This window comes from Phyllobates terribilis, unplaced genomic scaffold, assembly GCF_046119375.1.
Source record: "Phyllobates terribilis strain yellow unplaced genomic scaffold, ASM4611937v1 Scaffold_2__4_contigs__length_985480577, whole genome shotgun sequence".
NCBI classification, from domain to species: Eukaryota; Metazoa; Chordata; class Amphibia; order Anura; family Dendrobatidae; genus Phyllobates; species Phyllobates terribilis.
The window spans coordinates 344,831,640-344,844,741 of NW_027362762.1; the positions used below are offsets into that span (position 1 = coordinate 344,831,640).

The window sequence follows — 13,102 nt, forward strand, 5'->3', positions numbered from 1 at the left end:
CGCTCAGTAGTGAGGCCGTGAGATGAATCTGTGCTGCACTTTATGTACACGCTCATTAGTGAGGCCGTGAGATGAATCTGTGCTGCACTTTATGTACATGCTCAGTAGTGAGGCAGTGAGATGAATCTGTGCTGCACTTTATGTACATGCTCAGTAGTGAGGCCGTGAGATGAATCTGTGCTGCACTTTATGTACATGCTCAGTAGTGAGGCAGTGAGATGAATCTGTGCTGCACTTTATGTACATGCTCAGTAGTGAGGCAGTGAGATGAATCTGTGCTGCACTTTATGTACATGCTCAGTAGTGAGGCCGTGAGATGAATCTGTGCTGCACTTTATGTACATGCTCAGTAGTGAGGCTGTGAGATGAATCTGTGCTGCACTTTATATACACGCTCATTAGTGAGGCCATGAGATGAATCTGTGCTGCACTTTATGTACATGCTCAGTAGTGAGGCAGTGAGATGAATCTGTGCTGCACTTTATGTACATGCTCAGTAGTGAGGCCGTGAGATGAATCTGTGCTGCACTTTATGTACATGCTCAGTAGTGAGGCCGTGAGATGAATCTGTGCTGCACTTTATGTACATGCTTAGTATTGAGGCCGTGAGATGAATCTGTGCTGCACTTTATGTACATGCTTAGTAGTGAGGCCGTGAGATGAATCTGTGCTGCACTTTATGTATATGCTCAGTAGTGAGGCCGTGAGATGAATCTGTGCTGCACTTTATGTACATACTCAGTAGTGAGGCCGTGAGATGAATCTGTGCTGCACTTTATGTACACGCTCAGTAGTGAGGCCGTGAGATGAATCTGTGCTGCACTTTATGTACACGCTCAGTAGTGAGGCAGTGAGATGAATCTGTGCTGCACTTTATGTACACGCTCAGTAGTGAGGCCGTGAGATGAATCTGTGCTGCACTTTATGTACATGCTCAGTAGTGAAGCCGTGAGATGAATCTGTGCTGCACTTTATGTACACGCTCATTAGTGAGGCCGTGAGATGAATTTGTGCTGCACTTTATGTACATGCTCAGTAGTGAGGCAGTGAGATGAATCTGTGCTGCACTTTATATACACGCTCATTAGTGAGGCCATGAGATGAATCTGTGCTGCACTTTATGTACATGCTCAGTAGTGAGGCAGTGAGATGAATCTGTGCTGCACTTTATGTACACGCTCAGTAGTGAGGCCGTGAGATGAATCTGTGCTGCACTTTATGTACACGCTCAGTAGTGAGGCCGTGCGATGAATCTGTGCTGCACTTTATGTACATGCTCATTAGTGAGGCCGTGCGATGAATCTGTGCTGCACTTTATGTACATGCTCATTAGTGAGGCAGTGAGATGAATCTGTGCTGCACTTTATGTACATGCTCAGTAGTGAGGCCGTGAGATGAATCTGTGCTGCACTTTATGTACATGCTCAGTAGTGAGGCCGTGAGATGAATCTGTGCTGCACTTTATGTACATGCTCAGTAGTGAGGCCGTGAGATGAATCTGTGCTGCACTTTATGTACATGCTCATTAGTGAGGCAGTGAGATGAATCTGTGCTGCACTTTATGTACATGCTCAGTAGTGAGGCCGTGAGATGAATCTGTGCTGCACTTTATGTACATGCTCAGTAGTGAGGCCGTGAGATGAATCTGTGCTGCACTTTATGTACACGCTCATTAGTGAGGCCGTGAGATGAATCTGTGCTGCACTTTATGTACATGCTCAGTAGTGAGGCAGTGAGATGAATCTGTGCTGCACTTTATGTACATGCTCAGTAGTGAGGCCGTGAGATGAATCTGTGCTGCACTTTATGTACATGCTCAGTAGTGAGGCTGTGAGATGAATCTGTGCTGCACTTTATGTACACGCTTATTAGTGAGGCCGTGAGATGAATCTGTGCTGCACTTTATGTACATGCTCAGTAGTGAGGCAGTGAGATGAATCTGTGCTGCACTTTATATACACGCTCAGTAGTAAGGCAGTGAGATGAATCTGTGCTGCACTTTATGTACATGCTCAGTAGTGAGGCCGTGAGATGAATCTGTGCTGCACTTTATGTACATGCTTAGTATTGAGGCCGTGAGATGAATCTGTGCTGCACTTTATGTACATGCTTAGTATTTAGGCCGTGAGATGAATCTGTGCTGCACTTTATGTACATGCTTAGTAGTGAGGCCGTGAGATGAATCTGTGCTGCACTTTATGTATATGCTCAGTAGTGAGGCCGTGAGATGAATCTGTGCTGCACTTTATGTACATGCTCAGTAGTGAGGCCGTGAGATGAATCTGTGCTGCACTTTATGTACACGCTCAGTAGTGAGGCCGTGAGATGAATCTGTGCTGCACTTTATGTACACGCTCAGTAGTGAGGCAGTGAGATGAATCTGTGCTGCACTTTATGTACACGCTCAGTAGTGAGGCCGTGAGATGAATCTGTGCTGCACTTTATGTACACGCTCAGTAGTGAGGCCGTGCGATGAATCTGTGCTGCACTTTATGTACACGCTCAGTAGTGAGGCCGTGAGATGAATCTGTGCTGCACTTTATGTACATGCTCAGTAGTGAGGCCGTGAGATGAATCTGTGCTGCACTTTATGTACATGCTCATTAGTGAGGCAGTGAGTTGAATCTGTGCTGCACTTTATGTACATGCTCAGTAGTGAGGCCGTGAGATGAATCTGTGCTGCACTTTATGTACATGCTCAGTAGTGAGGCCGTGAGATGAATCTGTGCTGCACTTTATGTACATGCTCAGTAGTGAGGCCGTGAGATGAATCTGTGCTGCACTTTATGTACATGCTCAGTAGTGAGGCAGTGAGATGAATCTGTGCTGCACTTTATGTACATGCTCAGTAGTGAGGCAGTGAGATGAATCTGTGCTGCACTTTATGTACATGCTCAGTAGTGAGGCCGTGAGATGAATCTGTGCTGCACTTTATGTACATGCTCAGTAGTGAGGCTGTGAGATGAATCTGTGCTGCACTTTATGTACACGCTCATTAGTGAGGCCGTGAGATGAATCTGTGCTGCACTTTATGTACATGCTCAGTAGTGAGGCAGTGAGATGAATCTGTGCTGCACTTTATATACACGCTCATTAGTGAGGCCATGAGATGAATCTGTGCTGCACTTTATGTACATGCTCAGTAGTGAGGCAGTGAGATGAATCTGTGCTGCACTTTATGTACATGCTCAGTAGTGAGGCCGTGAGATGAATCTGTGCTGCACTTTATGTACATGCTCAGTAGTGAGGCCGTGAGATGAATCTGTGCTGCACTTTATGTACATGCTTAGTATTGAGGACGTGAGATGAATCTGTGCTGCACTTTATGTACATGCTTAGTAGTGAGGCCGTGAGATGAATCTGTGCTGCACTTTATGTATATGCTCAGTAGTGAGGCCGTGAGATGAATCTGTGCTGCACTTTATGTACATACTCAGTAGTGAGGCCGTGAGATGAATCTGTGCTGCACTTTATGTACACGCTCAGTAGTGAGGCCGTGAGATGAATCTGTGCTGCACTTTATGTACATGCTCAGTAGTGAGGCAGTGAGATGAATCTGTGCTGCACTTTATGTACACGCTCAGTAGTGAGGCCGTGAGATGAATCTGTGCTGCACTTTATATACACGCTCAGTAGTGAGGCCGTGAGATGAATCTGTGCTGCACTTTATGTACATGCTCAGTAGTGAGGCCGTGAGATGAATCTGTGCTGCACTTTATGTACATGCTCAGTAGTGAGGCCGTGAGATGAATCTGTGCTGCACTTTATATACACGCTCATTAGTGAGGCCATGAGATGAATCTGTGCTGCACTTTATGTACACGCTCATTAGTGAGGCCGTGAGATGAATCTGTGCTGCACTTTATGTATATGCTCAGTAGTGAGGCCGTGAGATGAATCTGTGCTGCACTTTATGTACATGCTCAGTAGTGAGGCAGTGTGATGAATCTGTGCTGCACTTTATGTATATGCTCAGTAGTGAGGCCGTGAGATGAATCTGTGCTGCACTTTATGTACATGCTCAGTAGTGAGGCCGTGAGATGAATCTGTGCTGCACTTTATGTACATGCTCAGTAGTGAGGCCGTGAGATGAATCTGTGCTGCACTTTATGTACACGCTCATTAGTGAGGCCGTGAGATGAATCTGTGCTGCACTTTATGTACATGCTCAGTAGTGAGGCCGTGAGATGAATCTGTGCTGCACTTTATGTACATGCTCAGTAGTGAGGCTGTGAGATGAATCTGTGCTGCACTTTATGTACATGCTCAGTAGTGAGGCCGTGCGATGAATCTGTGCTGCACTTTATGTACATGCTCAGTAGTGAGGCCGTGAGATGAATCTGTGCTGCACTTTATGTACATGCTCAGTAGTGAGGCCGTGAGATGAATCTGTGCTGCACTTTATGTACATGCTCAGTAGTGAGGCCGTGAGATGAATCTGTGCTGCACTTTATGTACACGCTCAGTAGTGAGGCCGTGCTGTGGAGTCGGAGTCAGGGAAATTGAGGAATCGGAGGTTTGGCTTACTGACTCCACTTCCCTGCTTCCAGTAGTCATAACCTTTTTTTATTTTTCCGTCTGCATAAGTATGAAGGCTTGCTTTTTGCAGGACAAGTTGCACTTTTGAATGACACAATTCATCTTAATGTATAATGTACTGGTACAAGTAAACAAATTCCAAGTGCGGTGAAACTGTGTTTTTTTGGGTTTCACTTTTATAGCGTTCATTGTATAGTAAAAATTACCTGGCACCATGATTCTACAGATCAGTACAGTTACGATGATAACAAACTTTTGCAGTTTTTAAAATATTTTAGAGGGGGGGGGGGGGGGGGGACAGATATTTGTAAAAAACCGAACAGTTTAATTGGGTCGCCATTTTACAAGACCCGTAACAGTTTAATCTTTCTGTTGATAGAACTGTGTGAGGGCTTTTTTTGCGGGGCAAGATGAAATTTTTATTGATTTTTTTTTAAGTATAGGTATGATGTTTTGACAACCTATAGAACACCAAAAGGAACTGGTGTTTTTGAATTTTTTTCTGTTTATGGTTTTTAAATTATTTTGGTTAATTGATGTTACTGTATATTTTATTAGATCAGACTTTTATGGATGCAGTGATAACGTATATTTTCTAAATATTTTATTTTTAAGTGCAGTGAATCAATTTTTTAGGTGTTTTTATTTTTATAATACTTTTTAACCCCTTATATTCAAGTGCTTCTCACTAAATTAGAATATCATCAAAAAGTTAATTTATTTCCTTTCTTCAATACAAAAAGTGAAACTCATATATTATATAGAGTCATTACAGAGTGATCTATTTCAAGTGTTTATTTCTGTTAATGTTGCTGATTATGGCTTACAGCCAATGAAAACACAAAAGTCATTATCTCAGTAAATTACCATATTTTTCGGACTATAAGACGCACCGGACCATAAGACGCACCCCAAATTTTGGGGTGGAAAATAGGAAAAAAAAATAATTTTTATAAGATGGGGTCCGTCTTATAGTCTGATTAGATATCTTACCTGAGGGGTGGTGAAGCAGGATCGCAGGTCCCTCCGTTCCCTGCCTCAGGAACCCGGCGGAATCAGAAGAAGTGAGATGCCGGTGTCTGGTTGGGGTCTGGGGCCCGTGGACTGGCCTGGCCTGGGGCTTGTTGTCTGGACTGAAGTGGACTGGCCTGGCCTGGGGCCTGTGGACTGGCCTGGCGCCTGTGGACTGGCCTGGCCTGGGGCCTATGGACTGGCCTGGGGCCTATGGACTGGACTGGCCTGGGGCCTGTGGAGTGGACTGTACTGGCATGGGGCCTGTGGACGAGCCTGGGGCTGTGAGCGGCGTCCGGCGGTGAAGCAGAGGAGCCGGGGCCTATGCTGGGCTGTGAGAGGCGTCCGGCGGTGAGGCAGAGGAGCCGGGGCCTCTGCCGGGCTGTGAGTGGTTTCCGGCGATGTGGCAGAGAAGCGTGTGCGGTTTCTGGCAGCCTGAGGCTGTGATCTACAGGAAAATGGCCGCCGGAGCTCCGGGTCGGCGCATGCGCCAGCTCCGGCGGCCATTTTCCCGTGGATTACGTCCTCGGGAAGATGGCCGCGGCCACCGGAAGCCGCACACGCTGCTCTGCCGCACCGCCGGACACCGCTCACAACCCGGCACAGGCCCCGGCTCCTCTTCTTCACCACCCGACACCAGCACAGGTACAGGCCCCGGCTCCAGCCGCATCTCACCTCTGCCGCCGCCGGAGGACCCTGCGATCCTTTCTCCACCACCACCGGTAAAGTACCGTTCGGACCATAAGACGCACCCCCCATTTTCCTTCCAAATTTTGGGGGAAAAAAGTGCGTCTTATGGTCTGAAAAATACAGTACAATACTTTGTAACAACAGCTTGAAAAATGTTTTTAAAATCCAAAATGTTGTCCTACTGAAATGTCTGTTCAGTAAATGCACTCAATACTTGGTCGGGGCTCCTTTTGCATCAATTACTGCATCAATGCGGCGTGGCATGGAGGCGATCAGCCAGTGGCACTGCTGAGGTGTTATGGAAGCCCAGGTTGCTTTGATAGCAGCCTTCAGCTCGTCTGCATTGTTGGGTCTGGTGTCTCTCATCTTCCTCTTGACAATACCCTATAGATTCTCTATGGGGTTAAGGTCAGGCGAGTTTGCTGGCTAATCAAGCACAGTGATACTGTTGTTTTTAAACCAGGTATTGGTACATTTGGCAGTGTGGACAGGTGGCAAGTCCTGCTGGAGAATGACATTTCCATCTCCAAAAAGCTTGTCAGCAGAGGGAAGCATGAAGTGCTGTAAAATTTCCTGGTAGACGGCTGCACTGACTTTGGTCTTGATAAAACACAGTGGACCTACACCAGCAGATGACATGGCTCCCCAAGCCATCACTGATTGTGGAAACGTCACACTAGACCTCAAGCAGCTTGGATTGTGGCCTCTCCACTCTTCCTCCAGACTCTGGGACCTTGATTTCCAAATGAAAATTGTGGAGTGTGTCAATGACTGCCTTCTGGACATCTGTCAAGTCAGCAGTCTTCCCCATGATTGTGAAGCCTACTGAAACAGCCTAAGGGACCTTTTTAAACGCTTAGGAAGCCTTTGCAGGTGTTTTCTGTTAATTATTTTGATTTACTGTGATAATGACTTTTGTGTTTTCATTGGCTATAAGCCATAATCATCAACATTAACAGAAATAAACACTTGAAATAGATCACTCTGTTTGTAATGACTCTATATAATATATGAGTTTCACTTTTTGTATTGAACTCAAATAAATTAACTTTTTGATGATATTCTAATTTAGTGAGATGCACCTGTATGTCATAGGTCGTCTCCCTCTTTTTGGTGCAGGCTCTGGCAATGAGCCTGCACTTTTTCAGGCACATGACAGCTGATTTCATCAGCTGACATGTGCCCCTAACAGCTGCGGGTGGAATCGCGATTCATCCACAGCTGTTAACATGTTAAATGCCGCTGTCAATCTCTGACAGCGGTATTTAACATGATCGCACTGGAAGCGTGTCATTAGCTCCGCCCATCGACGACAAGGTGTACCCATCGGGACCCAAACACAACTGTTCAGACACCTGCCCCTGCAAAGCTATATAGACAAAATGCCCAAGTCAAAAAGGGGGAACGATGCCCCTGTTTGGTGTTGCTGTAGTTTGTACAAAGAAATGAGCCAGAACATGTTTTGGTAGTGTGTAGGTGCACATTCACACTGTGGATATTTAACAGATAAAACCTAGGATGAAAACAAAATGAGAAAATGCCCTGTGGTAAGTAAATAAAAAGTAATAGTACAATTAAATAACATAAGGTACTTACTTAACATTATTTGATCAAAAAAGCGTAAAAGCCATCCCACCGCAACAAGGTGTACCCAATCGGCGCAGTCCCTAACCTCTAGAATCAACTTCTCTAAGTGTTATGCTTTTTTGATCAAAAGTGTTATCTAAGTACCCTATGTTATTTACTTGTACTATTACTATTTATGTATTTACTTACCTCAGGGTGTTTGGTCATTTTTATCTTGGGTTTAGTAGTATAGTTAGTATATAAGTTGGAAAAAATATACATACAGTGAAGGAAATAATTATTTGATCCCTTGCTGTTTTTGTAAGTTTGCCCACTGACAAAGACATGAACAGTCTATAATTTTAAGGTTAGGTTAATTTCAACATTGAGAGATAGAATATCCAAAAAATAATCAAGAAAATCACATTGTATAAATTAGATACATTTATTTGCATTTTGCAGTGAGAAATAAGTATTTGATTCCTCTGCCAAACAACACTTAATACTTGGTGGCAAACCCCTTGTTGGGAAGCACAGCAGTCAGACTTTTTTTGTAGTTGATGATGAGGGTTGCGCACATGTCAGGAGGAATTTTGGTCCACTCCTCTTTGCAGATCATCTCTAAATCATTCAGGTTTTGAGACTGTCGCTTGGCAACTTGGAGCTTCAACTCCCTCCATAAGTTTTCTATGGGATTAAGGTCTGGAGATTGGCTAGGCCACTCCATGACCTTACTGTGCTTCTTTTTGAGCCATTCCTTTGTTGCCTTGGCTGTATGTTTTGGGTCATTGTCTTTCTGGAAGACCCAGCCACGACCCATTTTTAATGTCCTGGCGGAGAGAAGTAGGTTCTCACTCAGGATTTTACGGTACATGGCTCCATCCATTCACCCATTGATGCGGTGAAGTTGTCCTGTGCCCTTAGCAGAGAAACACCACCAAAACATAATGTTTCCACCTCCATGCTTGACCGTGGAGACGGTGTTCTTTGGGTCATAGGCAGCATTTCTCTTCCTCCAAACACGGCGAGTTGAGTTAATGCCAAAGAGCTCAATTTTTGTCTCATCTGACCACAGCACCTTCTCCCAATAACTCACAGAATCATCCAAGTGTTCATTGACAAACTTCAGATGGGCCTGCACATGTGCCTTCTTGAGCAGGGGGACCTTGCAGGCACTGCAGGATTTTAAACCTTTAAGGCGTGTAATGCACACGCCCGGACTGACTGGCGTGTGCGTGTTTAGTGATTCCACTGTGCCATGAACCGGGGAGTGCCTGGAGGGGCGTAACTAAGTATCTGCCCTATCCGACCAAGGTCGCATGACGGCATGCGACGCCAGTGCACCAGGGAGGAACCGGGCAGAGGGACCAGGTGCTACTCCAGGTCAGACCCCGGACACGGCTGTTGACCCACACAGGGGAATACTGGAACAGGCAGGTTAGGCTGGCACACCGACTGGTGGGTATAGGCAGACACGGCTGGAATACAGACGGGTGGATGCTGGCGAGCACGACTGGTATGCAGGCAGGGAGGTACTGGCTGGTATGACAGGTTGGATCACAGAGTGGATAGGACCCAGTTCACACTGGGACTCAGGAACAGAACCGCAGACGCGGTGGACAAACAACAGTGAGGCCGCCCAGAGCGGCGAGCAAGAGCAGAACAAGACTAGACCGCCAGGAGCGGTGAGCGAGAGAGGAGCAGGACGAGACTGCCGGAGCAGCGAGCAAAGGGTCGGAGCAGAGCGAGACTGCCGGAGCAGCGAGCAAAGGGTCGGAGCAGAGCGAGACTGCCGGAGCAGCGAGAAAAGGGTCGGAGCAGAGCGAGACTGCCGGAGCAGCGAGCAAAGGGTCGGAGCAGAGCGAGACTGCCGGAGCAGCGAGCAAAGGGTCGGAGCAGAGCGAGACTGCCGGAGCAGCGAGCAAAGGGTCGGAGCAGAGCGAGACTGCCGGAGCAGCGAGCAAAGGGTCGGAGCAGAGCGAGAACCGCCGGAGCGGTGAGCAAGGCAGAGCAGGGGGGACAGGGCTCTGTTCACACGGAACAGACTGGAAGGGAAAGGCAGAACCAGATACCCACAGGGTACTTGCAGTGAAGTAGCGAGTGGACCACAAACGGGAGTACAGGGACTACGAGTAGGAGTTAGGTACGAGTTCAGACTCTGCAGAAAAAGGAAAGGTACGGACATAGAGAACAACAGGAAACAGGCTAGAAGAGTATTCAGACAAGAACAGACACAGTAGCAAGATACAGGAGCGGGTCTAGGTATGCAGCCCCTAGAAGGTGGAAGGAACAGGCTAGGAGCGTGTTCAGACAGGACAGACGAGATACAGGAGCGGGTCTAGGTATGCAGCCCCTAGAGGGCGGAAGGGAACAGGCTAGGAGCGAGTTCAGACAGGCCTGGAAATACAGCCTCCAGGAAAGGCAGGCAAGCAAATACAGAAAGGGACCTGGCACATTCAGAGTGAAAGAGCACACTGATGAAACACAATGCTCAGGCCGGGTTTCTTGGGAGGAGCTGGGTTAAATACCAGGTGACAGACAGCAATAGGCTGAGGACGCATCAAGGGTGTGTCTGCAGCAGGTACAAGAAACAGGAAGTGATCGGGCGCCGCCCTTAAGCTGCAGAAACAGAGGCAAGCAGACAGCATGGAGGGAAGCCAGGCTAGCAGACTGGACTGGAGATCAAGTGCGCGCTCTTGCACAGTGGGAGATGGACCACTATGCAAGGACGCCGCCAGGTATGTTACAAGGTGTAATGTGTTACCAATGGTTTTCTTGGGGACTGTGGTCCCAGCTGCCTTGAGATCATTAACAAGTTCCCCTGTGTAGTTTTAGGCTGATCTCTCACCTTCCTCATGGTGCCCCAGATCGATGTCAATTGACAGTCATTTTGTATTTCTTCCATTTTCTTACTATTGCACCAACAGTTGTCTCCTTCTCACCCAGCGTCTTACTTATGGTTTTGTAGCCCATTCCAGCTTTGTGCAGGTCTATGATCTTGTCCCTGACATCCTTAGAAAGCTCAGTGGTCTTGCCCATGTTGTAGAGGTTAGAGTTACTGATTAATTGAGTCTGTGGACAGCAGTCTTTTATACAGGTGACTATGTAAGACAGCTGTCTTTAATGCAGGTAACAAGTTGATTAGTAGTGTCTAACTGGTCTGTAGGAGCCAGAACTCATAATGGTTTGTAGGGGATCAAATACTCATTTCTCACTGCAAAATGCAAATAAATGTATCTAATTTATACAGTGTGATTTTCTTGATTTTTTGGGGGTGATATTCTGTCTCTCAATGCTAAAATTAACATACCCTTAAAATTATAGACTGTTCATGTCTTTGTCAGTGGGCAAACTTACAAAAACAGCAAGGGATCAAATACTTATTTCCTCCACTGTATATTTATATATACTGAATGTGTGTGTAGATAACACATATATATAATTTTAATAGGGCCAGTTGTCCAAAAGTTATGAATTCTTACTCGTCTCACAATTACCTATTTTTTTCCTTTTGCCTGTTTCTTGTAGATTGGAATTATAAAGTACAAGAAACAAGGCTTTATAAGGAAAAAGATAATCAGTACGGTATTGCTGTAGTGGAAATTGTTTCTCTTCCTTACAACAGCCACATGCAAAACATGTGGGGAGCTAAATAACCCAAGCCGCACTGTCTAAAAATAGGCAGGTGGTGACTAGAGTTAGACTATTGTTTTGCAGTCAAGTTAATAAACATTTTTTCTAATTTGATAATTTTACAAAGCTAAAAGAGCATTTATTTTATAGAAATAATCTAGAACACAACCGCTTGAACTGCACATACCAGTTATGAAGATGACCAATCCCTACAGGTCTCTTCACACTGTTCTGGCTAGTGCAGGGACTTCCCTGCGGAGTGTATGGCACCTCGGAGGCTCTCTTTTCTTCTGATATTAATAATGTTCTGAATAATTTCTGTTCTAACTGTGGCCTGTTAAATATATTGTAGGGAAAAGAAACCTAGGGAAAGGTGGCTCTTCTGACCATGAGGGCAGTTGGAATGATGACACATGGATCTTTAGTCAAAATGGAAGCAAGAAACTGAAGAAGACCAAAACAAAGGATGAAGGAAATGTTGGGTATGTTTCATAGTTTGTGTATAATCTGATGCCTCTGTTTCATGTACTTAGCACCGAAGCTTATCTGAGCAATCTCATATTGACTGGTAGGAATACATTTACTAACAACCCTAACAAAGTCCTTTTTGTCCCACAACAACCATCTTTTTTCCATAAGTAAACCGTCCTTTTAAAGGGACTGCCTGGGATTTTAGAAAAATATTACCTAACAATATCTGCAAGGAGTTTGTATGTTCTCCCCATGTTTGTGTGGGTTTCCTCCGGGTTTTCTGGTTTCCTCCCACACTCCAAAGACATACTGATAGGGAATGTAGATTATGAGCCCCAATGGGGACAGTGATGATGATGTCTGTTAAGCGCTGTAAAATTAATGGTTCTATATAAGAGAATAAAATAAATAATAATAAACAAACAGCAAGAATGTTGTTAAAAAAAATCTTTAAACACATATGTATGAAGACTCGCTTATATACACATTATATACGCTCATATTGTACATAAATTATTCACGCAGATGTGAACAGAGACTTACACATGTAAAAATTAGCATGATAAGACATTAATATATTTGGCTGTAATTTTTTGTTCACCATATAAAGACTAAAACCTAGTCTTACTTTCCCATTTGTGAATATGCCATAAAAATGAGAAAGGCAGCCTTAAAGGCTATAATTCCCTTTTGTTAATGTACTTGTTCAGATATCCAGATTTTTTTTTTTTCCACTTTCCCATATTCAACGTTCAAGCTCCGCAAACTTTTACGTAAATTGAGGCTTTTAGGCAGAGAAAATTCTCATCCATGACAGTGCAGTCTGTGTCTCACTGCTAGGCCTCATTCAGACGTCAGTTTTTCTCGTACAAGTTCTATCCGTATTTTTTACAGATAGCACTCATACCTATGATAGCCTATGGCAATAGAAGGGAAAGCGGGCGAAGGAGAGTCAGCTCACCAATAGCCAGCACACCTATTTACACTCGAGGAAGTCCTAACACAGAACCGCCATAGTCAGGGTTGTAACATAGCAAACTTCAAAATGGAATCCCCCAACCATAAAGAAGTAAGTATGAATAAAACTTCACATTTATTGTAAATCTTCAAAACACTTAGTAGTGGTAGAAGCAGATCCACTTATAGACTGGTAAGCCTGCACATTTCGTCAACTAAGGCTCTAAGTGGATCT

General features: G+C 45.1%; 1 protein-coding gene across 5 annotated transcripts in view; it reads left to right on the forward strand.

The window, feature by feature from the left end:
- The window catches only part of BBX (BBX high mobility group box domain containing), an 86,581-nt gene that overhangs the window by 40,862 nt on the left and 32,617 nt on the right, over positions 1 to 13,102 (forward strand). For all 5 annotated transcript variants that reach the window (XM_073664595.1, XM_073664592.1, XM_073664593.1 and 2 more), the window contains one exon: positions 11,792 to 11,921. In XM_073664595.1, coding sequence (XP_073520696.1) covers positions 11,792 to 11,921 — 130 coding nt within the window. The remainder of the gene's footprint in view (positions 1 to 11,791; positions 11,922 to 13,102) is intronic.